The 16,750-nt window shown below is 38.2% G+C and overlaps 1 protein-coding gene across 1 annotated transcript in view; it reads right to left on the bottom strand.

Moving 5' to 3' along the window:
* The window catches only part of LOC107560296 (neuron navigator 3-like), a 234,038-nt gene that overhangs the window by 72,476 nt on the left and 144,812 nt on the right, over positions 1–16,750 (bottom strand). The window contains exons 2-4 of the mRNA XM_016244436.1: positions 14,520–14,637; positions 13,854–13,906; positions 3,290–3,362 (exon numbers count right to left, since the gene is read on the bottom strand). Coding sequence (XP_016099922.1) covers positions 3,290–3,362; positions 13,854–13,856 — 76 coding nt within the window. The 5' untranslated portion in view covers positions 13,857–13,906; positions 14,520–14,637. The remainder of the gene's footprint in view (positions 1–3,289; positions 3,363–13,853; positions 13,907–14,519; positions 14,638–16,750) is intronic.

The raw sequence follows: 16,750 nt of genomic DNA, 5'->3' as shown, positions 1-16,750 counted from the left end.
AAGAAAGCAAGACATGCAGATTTACAATGAGAGTGAATAAATTATGACAGAATTTCCTTTTTTGAGTGAACTAGCTGAGTGAACCCCTTTAACATAGCTAAGATTAGGAAAAGTGATTTCTATGAAAACAGGCTTCCTGTATTTTACATAGTAATGAGTGTCTTACAATTTGAATACCTCAGAAGGTCATGCTTGATCTCCTTTGACTTGTGAGGATTCTTTTTTTTTTTTTGGAGTGAAAGGATTAAACAGCTCAGCACCGGAAGTGCCTCTTCAGTTACGCTGAGTTAGCATGGACGACAGTTGCGTGAGTGTCTTCATACACGTGTGTGTTTCTTGTCATGGCGGGTTTCACAGTCAGGTCACCAGATTAAGGTGCCCCCTTTGACCCTGGCAGAAGTCTTTAAGACTGACCTGCTCTATAACAAACTGCACCTTTTCACCAGATCCTCACAGCCAATGAGATCAAAGCTCACTCTGTGCAAAGGTCACGGTGTGCCCTGCACTTAAAACCGGAGTCCCGCTGTGCGTTCTGATACCCTACACACTGTGAACAGGGAGTCACGGCCACCGCAGCAGTAAAAGGGATATTGAGAGTTTGCACCTATCATTATTGGGGAACTAAGGCTAGGATAACACTCAGCAGGGGTCAAGAGCAAACTTTCCTGGAGGACGATTTTATTGCACAGATGATGTGCTTTTATAGCGCAGGAGGTTAGGTTTCATTTAAGCATCAACTTTGTCTCAGATGTTTCTTAAAAATTCCTTAGTAGAAATAGAAATAGAAACAAACAACTGTAATTCAATCATGACAACTCCCGGAACATTTTAGCATGGTGATGGATATGACAATGTTAATGTATTTGGTCTTGGCGGAACAGATCTGCTACGCTGCTGCTGAATTGCTGCTGCTGTTGGTTATTGATGTAGTTGTAGATTATTGGTGCAAGCAAGTACAGGAACTTGCTACTGCCAATGCATATGGCGATACGGTGCCGTGAGTATTTAAGACATGATGCTGCTGCACAAATAGCATATAAACTATAGCATATAATATAGCAGATGTATACAGGTGGAGCTGGGGAAGGTGGAGGGTTTCAGAGAACTCTGAAAGCACGCTGCAGGAATCTCTAGTGAATGCTAGCCAGCCATATAAATGCAAGGCAGTAAGCTCATTGGCTGCATATGCATCATGAATCAATCAGCTTGTGCCAAGCCGTTTAACTCTCTGAATATCAGCAGTTACATTAACACCCCGTAAGATTGCGCCATCTAGAGTTTCATGACTGAACTATATACAGTATATATACAGTAAGAGTGTAAGTGCCATTCTACGAAACTAATGCAATTTGGAAAGGTGATTTGTTTTGAAGTACATTAATCATTCTATCAGTCAAATAATGGAATTAAGTGCTAATAAAATATCTGAAATAAATAAATTAATAAATAACATCTGAACTTATTATCTGACATTTTTTATTTTATTTTTTATAATTACTTTTTAATTTCTATATTTAAGCTTGCAAAACAAATTATACTCTTTTCATGGACAGAGCAATTCAATTATAGCATGACTGTATTAAAAAAAAATAAAAAATTCAGGAAACATCAGGAGGTGTGAAGTTTAATCTGCTCTAAATTTAATTTCATTGCTGTCTAGGAGAAATCATTTCAAAAGTTCAAAAATAAATAAATTCAACATTGACAGTAAAGAGAAAATTCTATATATATTACATATTGTCTGTGGCTTAGACATCATTACTTTTATATTCCTTGGAAAACTCCTACACACTCAGGCACATCAAACACAAAAAAACGACTTCTTTTATTAAGGCCTCGAGTCGGCATGCCTCATAAAAAACTAAACACAAGCGTATGCAAACCTTCAAAACCCTAACTCTGAAACCTCAGCTAATTAAATTAAGACAGCTACTCACAGCTTTAGGAAAGATGCTCAACAAACACACAAACACAGCCCTGTGGAAGCAAAAGTGTGTATGATAAAAGCTTTGAGAAACCCAATACACTGTATATTTATGGGCACTGTGCACTCATGGTGCTGAATTTAGCGAGACAGTGAATACAGTATCCAAGCTGCTTTAGGTTAATGATATCATTCCACACTGCATTTAGTACGCTTAAGCTCCTACTTATGCTAAAAAAGAAAATCAAGGATTGTCGATGCAGCAGTTTTAAGAAAAATGAAAGATCAGATTCAAATATCAACAGGTCTCTATGGGCTCAAATACTCAACACTATAACAATGATGTGATACTTAACAGTGTATGTATGGAACTGAATGAAAATGCAAAAATAATGTTTATGCCCCCTCACCACTACGATGCTAAGCCACTATGATGTGGTTTCTAACTTGTTCTGACGTTAATGTGTGTCTACGACAGTACTTCTCAATCTTTTGACATTTGAAGTTCCCCAATATTAGCTAATATATTTCCTCAGGCATTTCTATTTCTATTTTCTAATTATGATGACGCTGCTTGTTTATAAATTTTTTATTAACAGAAATTGGAAGCAGTAATATGTTGAATTAATTAAACGATTTATTAAAAGCATGCTTCTATAACATTATTAGATTCTAATTATGTATGTTTTTCAATAAACATAATGGTAACACTTAATAAGGTCCCATTAGTAGTTTACTTCAGTTAATGCATTAACTAATAATATGCAATACATTTGTTACAGCATTCATTAATCTTTGTTTAAATGTTAATTAATAAAAATACACGTGGTCATTGTCAGTCCATGTTAGCTCAGGTCTGTTTTATAATATTAACATAAACAAATTTTGATTTTAATAATGTATTAGTAAATGTTGAAATTAACAAAGTGCTTTAGAAGTATTTTTCATTATTAGTTAATGTTAACAAATGCACATTAGTTAATGTTAACAAATGGAACCTTATTGAATAGTATTACTAAAGAAATTGTTATTTAGGGGGGACATTTTCCAAATAAATTTCAAGGAAAATTTAAGCCTGCATCTTGATGTTTTGTGTTTATGAGTGTGTGTATTGTAAAATCATATATATGACTTTAAAATACACACACTCACAAACTCACACTTGAAATTGTAAACTAACCACATATTTGAGGTACCATTAATGTTCACAGTCCATCAAACTTATGATGAAGGCTTTGAAAAGCCCTTAATTCTACGTTTAAATGGTGATAATACTGACGCAAACGCCACTAATTAGATCTGTGTGCTGTATATGCAGGCAATTAGCAGTTGTTATCAAGTTTCAAGCAGACAGAAGGATCTTACCTTCAGCAGAGAGCCCTTGAACACTGACTCCTCTGGCCCCTAAGAAAATCAGACAAGCCTCCACATTCTCAATCTGAAAGACAAAAACAAAAAGATCAGCCATAGAGCAAACTTACCAGCACATGGTTTTGGCAGTGAGGATGTGGACGGTGTGTGTGAGAGGGCAGTGATGTCAGAGAAGTGGCTATTGAACCTCACACACACATTCCTGTCAGTATTTAGAGTTCAACAAAGCCTTTGACGCAGAATGCAATGGTTTCTTCAGAAGATCTCCTTCAGTGTATTTCAGCATGTTTAACAACTCAACTGGTGGCTGACGCATGCATGTCAACGTTGTGCGAGGACACGTTCATGGCCTTATGCCCACAAAGGCTCTATTGTCATGAGTCAGACAGTGTCATGCCCCCTGGCTAACCTTTGTGGGTCAAACTCAGAGTGTGGCACTGAGACGGCAGTGTGTCACACCTACACACAGGCTGACAGGCAGACCAGGCGTTACATTGTGGCCCAATCAAGGGCTGTAATAATACAACACTTGACAGAAAGTGTGGTAATATCCTGGCGCCTCCACTCATGGGCACACAAAGGGACTTTGGCCATGTGATACGCATGGCTCACATATTTTGCATTAGTGTAGGGCAGAATGCTGGAGAAGTCGTACAGTAAGGTCAGGGCTGGTCAATGGGCCAGACCGCACTATATTATTATGCGACGAGCGCAGTACTGTGTGGAATGCATTGTGCTGTGTGACAGAACCGAAGAGAGTTGACTCAGCTCATAAAGTACATGAGACCCTGAAGGATTGCTTCTGTGCACAGTTATCAATACTGTCCATAATACATAGTATCACAAGGAAAATGTCACTCTGCTGACAATTTCCACTGTTTTAATACTGTTTCAAAGGGTGATGTAAAGCCCCAGCTATCCCTTCAGATGATTGTGTAATATTAATATATAATACTCAGGTCACACTTTAGTTAGGGGACCAACTGTCACTATTAACTAACTATTAACGACAACTTTTGCCTCAATAAATTCCTAATTTGCTGCTTAAAAATAGTAAGGTAGTTGTTAAGTTTAGGTATGGGGTAGGATTAAGCAATCTAAAATATGGTCATGCAGAATAATGCATTAATATGTGCATTATTAATATGATTAATATGTGCATAATATATGTAAACAGCCAATATGCTAGTAATATGCACGCTAATAAGCAACTAGTTAATAGTGAGAATTGGTCCTTAAAATAATGTGTAAGCTATATTAATATCTAATACACACACAGTACCATAATATAGAATTTTATGCTTAATGTAATATTATTAGATCACCATTGGTGTATTTTTTTTCTGTCCATTAACATTAATTCACAACTCTTGTCACACTGTAAAATTAATCTTAGTTTGTTTACTCCTAATGTGTGTTTCATTAAGCTTCATATTCAATTCCAGCATGCAGAGTAATCGGCAACTGAATAACCTTATTCATACAGTGCTTTCATTAAAACATATCTGATACTATTACACGGCTCTGTATTGTATGAAGTGCTAGAGAAATATAAGTGACTTGAAGGTGACTGGAATACTTGATCCTGATTGGTCAGTCACAGCTGTCTATGGTTAAAGACTGCTAAGCTTTATAACTGATTGTCTCAGTCACCTAATTTCCTGTTTAGTTTTGAAACCCATATCACTCCACTGTCTTTCCTGAGATAAGAAATTATTTAAATAATTTTTTTAAATGATTTCATTTTATCTGCCACAGTCATTATCTCAAAATATGAGATTTTTTAAAACGGCTAACATTTCTATAAGGACTCAAATAATGGAGTTTATATCATAGTTCATACAGGTACACACACACACACACACAAATTGCTGCAGTGCCGCTGTGAGGGATGACTGGAATCAATTTAAGGTAATTCTCACAGCTGTCCAAGTTCAGCAGCGATTTACAGTCTTCCACACAACTCCATCCATCAAGTATCCTCTGACCTCAGTGCCTCACAGCGTCTAGCATTGAGCCAGAAAGATCCACACAGATCACATGCAGAATTAACTCCCACACACACTTGCAAACACACAGGATGACGAATGAATGAGCAATTGTTAATGTGATCCATATCGACAGCATCTTGTTTCTTCTTACATCTGTCCCAACGGCAAGTAGCTGTTTTTCATATGACACACATCCCACACACAGCCGCACACGCAAATAGCCTAATGCACTTTAAGCGTTTGATTATCTTCTCTCATAAACCTCTTTTAAATGCAACATGGTGCAGAACATGTGTGGTGCATCAGAGATGTACTGTTTTTCATTGCAGTCTCATTAGACGACAGCACCCGCGCACATGGGCACCCGACAGCATGTCCCAACAAAAAACTGATTCAGACATTCTCAACGAAAATGAAATGTACTTCACACTAATGTGGTGGAACGCTAAATGCTGGCCTGGCATTTCAACCGCATCATTTAATGCTTTTCTGGAGTGTTTACGATATATGATAGCTGGTAATATCTCGGCGACGGATTGAACATTTGTTGCCGAAACCAAAAGTGCGAGCGGACACTCTTGATTGACAGACGTGTGCAAACAGACGTAAGGATGGGGCTTGCGCTTTAAAAGTGAGAAGCTCATCAAGTTTGGTGTCCATTACGGATATAATCCCCTAAGTATGAAGGGAAATTCCATCCTCGTTTTAATAGCGGTCCCATCAGCCCATCGCTCTGTTTATTTTTAGTCTGTCTCTCGGCCTACAGAGATGTACACAAACCAAAACCGTGATTCTATACGCTAATGGCGAGCAAAGCTCTCGGCAGCTTTACCAAACTGCCGCTTGCCGAGCGGTTTTTTAAACCATGTGGGATTTTAACAACACTCCGGGAAAGTCAGATCATCTGTTTTTCCGACATAAACTGACATTTTCCAGCACCAGATATGTCATTAAACAAAATTAGGGAGGAGAATGTTTTGATGAGGTATATTTTCACCAAATAATATTGAGAAATTTGTAAGCAAGCAGTTTTCAGGCTGACATGGATGACAAAAGGATGGAAAATTACCATGAGCTGCTTACGTCCCTTCCTCCAAATGACAATGATGAGTCGTTTAAGTTTACTGTCGCTGTGAGCGGCAAACGTCATAAATCTGATCGTGTTTAATCTATACAACACACTTATCAGAACAAGGCTTTAATGCAGAGTAAATGTTTGTACGCGGGTCCGGCTGTGTGGATCCAGATGCTGAGGGGCCCAGCTAGTTGCGCAGGGACTGGCTCCAAACATATCGGATAACCGTAGGGTGAGCGCTGGCTTTGGAAAGTGTTGCTGCTCCAACACTACCATGAAATACAAATGGTCTCAAGCCTCAATTATATGGGTTTCACTTAAAAAACACTCAGAGCTAAGAGAACAGATAAACGCTGTTTTCTCCAGCACTTTTGGTTTTACAGAGAGACAGCTACAGTCGTTTTTGCAGCATTTCATTTCCTTTGATTGTAGTGACCACATGCACATGAATTTGATGAGCTGTCCATAAGTACACAGCAAAAACAATAGTTTCACACTGTCCAATAGGCTAATTGTCACAGAGGGAAGTTTAAAAGGGTTATATCTAAATATTATAACTTTCAAAATATGAGTCAATTTCCAACTACCAAAAAAATAAATAAATATATAAAGTTTTCTCTGAAAGTGGTTTTATATTGGTTTAATAGTTCAAAACAGTCTTCAAAGTTACATATCTAAGAAAACAAGTGAATATTTAGTTATGATTTAGGTGAATTTTATCATCCAAACTAACTTGTGCTTTTTTATCCAACATGTGCTTTGAGTTAAAATGTTATTTTCCCCCTCAATTTTCTCCTTTTTTTTCTCATAACAGGTTTAGTATTTAAATTATGTGACAACTTCCCGCAAAAAAAAAAACTTTTTTTATAGGGCAAAAATGGTGGAAATATTTAATACATATATTTTGCAAATACATACATACATACATTTTGAAAAACTGAAATTGACTAGAAGCTAAAAAAAATATTCAATGGAAAAAGTAGAGCCACTCCCTCCACCTTTATTCTTTTTTTTTTTTTTTACTGCAAAGTATGCCACAGAATTGCCATTAGACATGTATAACTAAACGTACAATCCAAATCAAAATAAAAAATGTGCATTTTGCTCTTCAGGATTAATGTTTATTATTTAATTACTTTTATTAATAGTTTAATTCACAAATGCAACAAATAAGACCGCAGAAAATCATTTCTGCACTAATAGTGTTATAGTAATTCTTGGCAGGTCTCTTTGTTAGAGCCATCTCAGTGCCAACTTCAGCATGCCATTCTATGTACCCAGTGGGCACTGAGACAAACAACCATAGCTGAGCCATTATAATGCCAGCCAATGACGACAGCCGTTAAATTTCTGCGGTCTCCTCTGTCTAATTAGGAACTAAATAGATCAGGCTGCAGCCGCTGCCCAGCACAAGACTGGTGGAGGTACAGCACCAGCGGATGGCCTGCCTGCAACATGTGCTTTCAAGTATCTGCTTTCTCAAAACATTTGAGAATGCCAAGATTCCATATTGCAGATCCACCATTTAGGACAAGGTAAAATGCCCGCAATTTTTAAGAAAGCACTTACGTTGTTCCAAACTAGTATTATTTTCTTTCTTGAAACTTCAAAAATGACCCAAAATCACAACAAAATATCATAAAAGTGGTCCATGTGACTTTTGCATTACAATAAAGTCCCCAGTACATTGCTGTGTATAAGTTGGTGGGTTAACCCGAGATCAATCTGATTCATAACAAATGGTTAAGAGTCTTTTGTGAACTACATCACTGAAAAGATCTGACTCAAAGAATCAGATTTTTTACCCGAACACACAACTAAAGAAGATGGCAAGATCTACAGTAATTAATGACTTGGAAGATGGCGCATTTAAGTTTGGACAACTTTAATGATACAGCACTTTTAGAATACTTTTGCACCCTTTTTTGAATCTTAAAAACTCCAGCTTACTATCTTTGGAAATGCATAGAAAGGAGCGACCAGCAGTCTTAAAATGTTCTCCTTTTTTTGTGTTCTACGTTAGAAAATGGATGTACAGGTTTGGAACGACATGAGGACAAACAAATGGTGACAAATTAAATTTTTGGGTATACTATCCTTTTAAGGCCATCATCTCATAAGTGAGGCTTGTGGATTTTTGAGTAATGTTATGGGTGATAGATTTGCTCTTTTAGCCACGTCACACATCTAGTTCTTCCATATTACCATCTGAAACCATGACTCTATGCTGTGGTTATCCTCGTCACTGTCTGTTTTATGGTTTGATCTTTGTAGATTTCTTAAAAGAAACAGAGTTGCTCTGGGATTTCACAGGCTTACTTCTATAGTTTTCTCTGTGTGGTATTATTAAGCTTCTTATTGTTGCAGAGCAGAATTTGAATGAACCACAGAAAAGCATTCAAGTTAGATGTAATCAGTGGCTTAGACGTTCTGATTTTCACTCTGGGAGACCGGATATTTGGAGCTCCATTAAAATGTCTGTCAAATATGTTTGTTGACGATATAATAAAGGACCATTTCCTTCATTCGTCTAACTGTAGACGTCTAAATGTGACAGGATTACAACAGGACACGGAAATTAGATTTTGAAAGTGTGTCAAACATGTCTGAGGAAGGAAAAAGACATCAGAACACGCCAACCTCAAAGTAATTTCTAAAAGGATAGAAATCCAGACAATTACCAAAATGACTCCCTGTCAAAAGTAAAGAGGTGGAAGACGCATCAATCCAAAAACAGATCCTCCCACAGCAGAGGTCAAAGCACAATCACAGTCCAGTGAGAGTAAATATATCTGACAGGAAACAATCAGAACCATTTCTGTTATGTCTACAAGTCCAGATGGAAAGGTCACTGCTAATGTCAAACGCTGCATGTCACAAATCAAATGTGAACGTCAAGTGTCACTATGGGGCGTTAAACATACGAAAAGACAAAGTGAGAAATATCTCATGGTATCTGTGTAAGACACACTTGGTTAATATCAAACTGCTCAACCCCTCTGAGAGAGCTGCGCAGAGAAGGAAAGAGAAAGAAAGAGAGTGAGAGTTGAACCGAATGACTGATATTTAAGCTGACCACCACCTGCTCAAAAAAAAGAAAAAAGAAAAGGTGGCACAGCAAAAGAGGGAAATGTGAGGCAAAAGAATGCTAAAAAGTCCATCTCAAAAAAACCTAAGCTATTTTTTGGTCTTATATGGCAAGACCAAAGCAAAACAAAAAACAAACAAAACACTCATTAAAGAGTGTTAAGATCCTCATGCAAGATACTTCATAAAAAAGTGTGTTCTGTATGTGTTTTATGGCCTTATTTCAGTGACTTTAAAATTGTAGTTTTTCACTAAGCACGCATAAACGTTGTTTTCTCAAAAACACAATCACGTACATACACGCTGCTCGCATATTATTGTAGCCCAGTTTGTGCTGATTACGGTGTTATTAAACTTTAGACATTCAAAGGTTTGTAAGCAACTGAAAAAAGCACAAATGTCAGGGCATGTCAAAACTTTTCCAGGACCCAAAACGCCCTCGGACCCCAGAGGGTTAATGATTAAATGTAAATGTGTTCTATTTAGAGAACACTTCTTAGTTATTTACTAAAAATCTAACTAACTCAAACAAGTCCAAAAAGCCATCCTTTCAATGATCTAACTCACTAAATAACCAAACCAAGTCAATCAAGATGCAATGTCATGCTTCTTGAAGAACTACCTCACTAACCAAAATAACTAAATCAACACCAAAAGCCCAACAAAGTTACAAAGTTTATTCTCTTCAGAAACTAACACACTAAATAACCAGACCAACTCAATTATGGCCCATCGTCACGCTTCTCGATGAACTATTATGCAAACTAACTACATCAACACCAAAAGCCCATCCTTTAGATGAACTAGCCTAACTTACTAACTGACCAAACTAACTCACTAATTAATTCTTAATCTAATAACTCAATCAAATCCACACGGCCCATCGTTTTGATTAACCAAAGCGGTAGCTAACCAAACAAACTCAATAAAGACCCAAAGTTCATCAATTAAGTGCTTCATTGATCCTGACATTATGTGGACCAGCTGGTATGTAGCAGGGTAAACCAGCTGAGTATCCTGTGCACTATAGCCAACAGTTGGGTGGATGCCTGCTGTATTAATCACATGAAGGTGAATGCGGTATGCCATCAGAGGGATAAGCTGATGTCTGTAGATGAAGCAAGGAGCGTATCTCTCAGCTGTCAGGCTGTATGCTGCTAACAGATGGAGCCCAGATGATACATCCACTTTACAAGCCCTAACACACTTAACTGCACCGATCCTCCCGCACGACCTGGAGAGGTAGCTGATCAGTGAGCCTCTCCTGACAGCAGTAGAAGACACTGACAGCAAGTCATATGTCCTGTATATAGACAGACTTGCGGTTGCAACCTGTAGAGTTTACAATACACAGGTTTATGTGGTGTATTCTGGGAAGTGCAGTCTAATTATGTACACATCTGTAGCCTTTTGAAGTGCAATGTGGTTTATTAATGAAAGTTTTAATTATATAGATTAGTATTCTGACGCTTTTGTTTCAGCCGAATGGATTTTTATGGCGCTGTTTGGATTTTTCTGAGCTGGAGGGTGTCTGGTTGTGTTCAAAGGCACTCTCTGCATGCTCAGTTCCTGCGGTTTCCAGTTTTAGGGACGAGACAACACTGTCAGACTGAATTTGTCCTAACAATGCCTGATGAGAGAGGATAGAGGTGCAAACAGGGATTTGATGAAGCAGTCGTCAGCCACAAAACAACCACTAAGAAGCCAAGAGACTCCTCAGTGATATCTTAATGTTAATACTAAATGACATTACAAACTGTATATTAAATTGGCCAATTTTCCAATATGTCACCTCTGATGATCTTTGAGAGTTGTATATACAAAGTAATTTGTGTACATGCCTCGGGGACATCTTCAAATGTTGCAATCCCTGGATCTGCTAATCAAGGCAGGCTTATGGGATATGCTCGTGTCCAGGGGAACTCCCATTCTGATGCATAACCTCCAGAAATAGCCGTCTCTCACTGACTAGGCCACAAATGGCAGCGAGGTCTCATTTGGTGGACCGACATGTTTAGAATTCCAGACTAATCAGAATACCAGCCTTGGGATCATAGTCATTCCTTTTGGGAAAAATGGGTCCTAGCTTTTTAGCTTCTGGTGCAGTTGAGGTTCAAATGACAAACGTTTCCATAAGGGTCAGTGAATGAACAGACAGCCTGTGGGCGGCGATTTATCTGCCTCTCTTCATGCCAGTTTAATTAAGCCCCGAGAGACCAATCAGATCAATGAGAGAGAGTTTATTACGCATGTAATTTAGCAACCATCTTCATTGCCTGGGAAAGCACCCAACAATACACTCATTTAACTGAAGCTGAGTCACTTTTAACAGGTGCTTTTAATGGACGTGAGCAAGCGTTTTTTTGCTAATGCCAAAGTTGTAAATTTTTATTGTTTCGCAGTGGAAAATGGATTGAGGACTATCTAATCCCAATCGATAAGGAATTTCCTTTCTGAAGGATAGTTATAATTGATTATTTCTCAGTGGCAGATTGCCAACTCCTTGAGCAATGAGGCTTGACGTGATTTACTGTTTAATATTAACTGCCACACAGTAAAAAATACAGGAAAAGGGGCAATAGATTAGCTTGCTGACTTAATCCTGAACACATTAACCAAGCTGTGGCTAGGATATTTCTTATCCTTTTATTTAACACACATAAATGACAACTGACAGCTGTTTTTGTCCATTCAGATGTAAGTCAATTGAGTCAAAAAGATTGAAGCTCCAAAAAGGATATTTATGTATCGTAAAAGTAATGCATACAGTTCCAGTGGTTTGATCCATGTCTTCTGATAACTTTGTATACTGTACATGCCTCCCACCAACGATGCTACTGGTGTGCCGCCATACTGATTTTCACTGCATGGACAAAGAGGTGGAGCTGGTTAAAAGACTAGTTCCAAACCACTATGATTGTTTAATTCTGTGGAAGAAGCAACAAAATATTTGAGAATTGTTTCAGCTGTTTTTGTCCATTCAGATGTAAGTCAATTGAGTCAAAAAGATTGAAGCTCCAAAAAGGATATTTATGTATCGTAAAAGTAATGCATACAGTTCCAGTGGTTTGATCCATGTCTTCTGATAACTTTGTATTACTGTACATGCCTCCCACCAACGATGCTACTGGTGTGCCGCCATACTGATTTTCACTGCATGGACAAAGACAACATTTTCATTCTTGGCTGAACTATTTCTTATAATCTATTTAAGAACCCTGAACACCAGCATCCCATCTATCAACAAAACATGCTTTTGTTGCACAATAACCTGTTCCTATCAATCAAATACTGACAAATATCTTAGCAATCACAGAGGAGTCTCCTGCCAATCTGCAACAATGTGCTGATGTTATGGACGTGAAGCTTGGCTGCGATACAGTGTGTGTATGTCCTAAATATTCCTCCATAACCTCAACTTCCCGTAAACAGCTTCTCATAAACACACACTTCCTCAGTGTAAAAGCTCTACATACGTGTGCACACTCATGCTGGCAGCAGGTGCAAGATCAATGGGCACTGAATGGAACAATGAAACCTCCTACGCCTCCCCCAAAACACACACACACACACACACACACACACCATCTCACCGTTAGCCTTGAACTTAAGCTTTTACTGGGGTCTTTGTGCTCTTCCAATCTGACAAGCATACCTACATGTGAGTTGTTAGGAGAAGCCCACAGCAACTAACCAAGGATTTTCTGCTGTACTCATTGACATGCAGAGAGTTATAGCCCAGGACTCGGCCGGGCCATTCTACTGCAGAAAAGACTTGTGGGGCCACTAAAGCCTTTACTCTAGTACAGCTTAGCAAGAGTTTAATCACTGCAATGCGCTACAGTAGAAACACAACATAAGCATATACGATCTTACCTACACAGATAACAGCAAATAATCTTTATTTTGCAGAACCATCAGCAAAAGCATCTTGATTTGGCAGACCAAAAGGAACAAAATATGTTTTCTTGATTTTCTGACAGGTGCATTTTTATGAGACTGGTTTATCTTAGTGACACAGTGACATGTGCTGTTTACAGGAAGTATGCTATAAAAATAGCTATATAATACTGTTGTGACATAAATAAAACATACTGAAAAAGTACAACTGGACACTTCACTATCCTTCACTATCAGCTTCAGTTAATTTAATTATTTTCATTTACTATATATGTAGACACAATTTTATGTTTACAGTATTTTCGCCTTTTGATCAAAACATCTGTAAGAATGATTTATAGCTGGTAAATGTTTACAAAACAAAAGGCCTGGCAGATGTGGTATAAAGTTAATATGTCAGGAAAAAAAAATATAAAGAAAAATAAAGAAAAGAAACAACAATGCAGAGAACAGACACCATGCTGTTAATGTATTACATGCATTATGACAAAAAAAAGAAACTTACCATTTGAGAGTGACTCTTGGGGCAGCTGTTAATATCTTCTACCTTTTCATTAGCTGCAACAGAGATATTGCTGGGTTAAACCTCTGCAGCACGCTGTACAAAACACAGAAGTGCACCACAATATCGTGGCCTTTCCATCCACGGGTTACCGTCATGAGGTAAGAAAGTTTGCCTTTGCAGTTTTCGAGAGTTTGTGATTGAATGAGTGTGTGTATGTTTGCAGTGTGGGAGAAAACGCTGAGAAAATGAATGGCTGTTAATTCATCAGCTGTTGGTTTCGAGTTTGTGACATAAGATCTGCCATTGTATGCTGGAGGTTCATAATAAAGTTTCAGGACGGCCCAGAGGAGGGGAAAAGGGGATGGGGGAAAGAAAGAAGGAAAAATAAAAAAGACAGACTGACACACATGCACACAACGCAAACCACTCTGGGCTCACTAAAGTGAACATATGGGAGACATATGCTTAAATAGTGCAGAGATTGCGTTCAATTTTCATGTTGCTGATTTCCTATGGCTTCTAATCCAGTTTAACGTGAGCAAAATAACTTAAAGCTGAATCACAGTAAGTAGTTATGTTTTACACAAATAAATTTACCACTGAAATAAGCTGTAAAGATTTATTAGCCTGCGCTGTGTGTGTATGTACATTTGCCTGTACCCTTACCTATTATCTGGATGATTTCTGCCAGCAGAACTCCATCGGGTATGTCCTGAGTCAGGTCCTTAATAAGCCTCGGACAACCGGACTTGGCCAAATAATGGTTTGCCCAATCAGTGTAGATCTATAGGGAATATGAGGGAAAAAATCTGATAAAGAACATAGCCTCTAGACAGACAATACTGATTAATGAAGAATTATGTCAAAGAGGACCTAAGCAGGTAAAAGGCGTCTGTGGTTTGATTGACAGAAAATCAGAACCAGAACCACTTAGGAAAACAAAAACCTAGCCATCAAAGCACCCAGCTTAAGTATGAGGTCAATTTAATCAAAACTATCAATAAGGCCTCAGCATTTATAATAGATTACCTAGATTATTTTACAGGATAGAATCCAGCCCTTACATGACATTTTGACACAGCTAATCCATTTAATCAGAGGTGGATTACAAGGATAGTACCTACTTACAACAAATTAACTTTTCAAAAGGCTAATTCCTCTCTAAATGATGGTGTCATTGCATATTGAGCTTTTAAACCATTATTAAAGTCCTGGTGCAGCTACAGTAAGTTTTTACAAAACTGTTTCAGAGCAGCAGAAGTGTAACTGCAAAAACATTGAAACAGTATACAAGGAACACTAAATTAAGTAAGTCCTTATTTATTGCTTAATATACCAGGTTTTTACGAACAAATGCAACCCCCTGGTGTCTCAGTAATATGTCCTTGGATAGGTGTTCCTCAGGGGTCTGTTCTAGGGCCCCTTAAAAACTCATGTCACAAATCTTAGAGCTCTGCTCTTTCATTGTAATTTTAGGATTAGATCACATTTCACATGAAGCAAGCGGTTTTCCATTTCCCACTTAAGTGAGTGCACCCCAGTGGCAAGGGACACTCTCAGAGCTCACATCCTCTCACTAATAGAATTGCCTGTATGGGGCTTTTGTCTGTAACATTTCAAATCAGTATGTGCATTATACAAAGACTATAAATTTTTCAGCTCATATTTTACTTTTTATTTGTGTTTTCAGAGTACTGTATCATCAAATTTTGATCCTAACAGAAAAGGGTCAACCATCCTAATGTTGCTATAGCCTCCAATACTTTTGTTCTGGCTTCTTTTATGCAGTTTCAGCCTTAATTAGGATCAACAGACCTCTCCAAACCCTCATAATCTGCACCCTGCTTAATGTTAAAGTTATGAATGACGTGCTAAAATGTATTTAAAGTGGTCAAATTTACACCCACAAACCCAGTAAAATATCAAAGGAATTTTCATTTAAGTAGCTATAGTTTCATTTGAGACCATATTATAATGCCTCATAAAATTAAAAAAGATCAGCCATGCTCTCTCGCCACCTCAAACACAGTGCCCAATTAAGAACATTTATGCCTTCGCCAGGCAAAAGGAAGCATTCCACTCAAAGATGCCACAGTTCAAAGGTTTTGTCTGTTGTGGTTTCAGCATATGATGAGGAGTTGTTAACAAGAACAGGGTGATGAAGAGATCTTTAGTCATCCTCCCACTTAAACACAACACAATACAAAAGAGATAAATAAAGGCCTCTGCTCACCACTCCAAATCACAGTCACCTCTGGGAATTGAGTAAACAAACAGTTACACTACCACACATGCCAATACCTCCAGTCACTGCAGAGAAAACAGCAAAGAATTTACACATTTCAGCAGCATCTAGAAAACCAGGTGAATTCTGCTCTGGTTTGGCTATGATATTGATGTATGATAATGATATTGATGTTTTGGTTAATCCTGTGGCCCAGTATGTAGAAGGAATTTGTATTTCTGTGGCTTAACCTGAGTGAGTTGGTGAGGTAAACTGATGCAGCGGTTGAAAGGTCAGAAAAGGAAGTGGAGTATAAGACAGCGATTCTCTGCAGCACAACCCTGTTCTTTTTCCTGCCTGACGGAGGGCTGAGAGAATTAGGGGTGCCGCAGTGCCACAGTTGTTCATGTGCTCGACGGGCAGAAAATGTCCATCTGGACCTTTGAAAGGAAGGAAAGAGAAATCACTCTGTCTTCCTCGTATTGCCTCCAGCGCCCGGAGATCAACAAAGAAAGCAAGTGAGACATGGGAAAAGAAAGCAAGACGAGAGAACGAAATGACAGAGAGAGAGAGAGAGAGAGAGAGAGAGAGAGAGAGAGAGAGAGAGAGAGAGAGAGAGAGAGAGAGAGAGAGAGAGAGAGAGAGAGAGAGAGAGAGAGCAAAGAAAAAAAGA

The sequence above is a fragment of the Sinocyclocheilus grahami genome, unplaced genomic scaffold (genome assembly GCF_001515645.1).
Source record: "Sinocyclocheilus grahami isolate Dianchi unplaced genomic scaffold, SAMN03320097.WGS_v1.1 scaffold719.1, whole genome shotgun sequence".
NCBI lineage: Eukaryota > Metazoa > Chordata > Actinopteri > Cypriniformes > Cyprinidae > Sinocyclocheilus > Sinocyclocheilus grahami.
The sequence above is the reverse complement of the archived record's forward strand: the minus strand, read 5'-3'. Positions and strand labels throughout refer to the sequence as shown.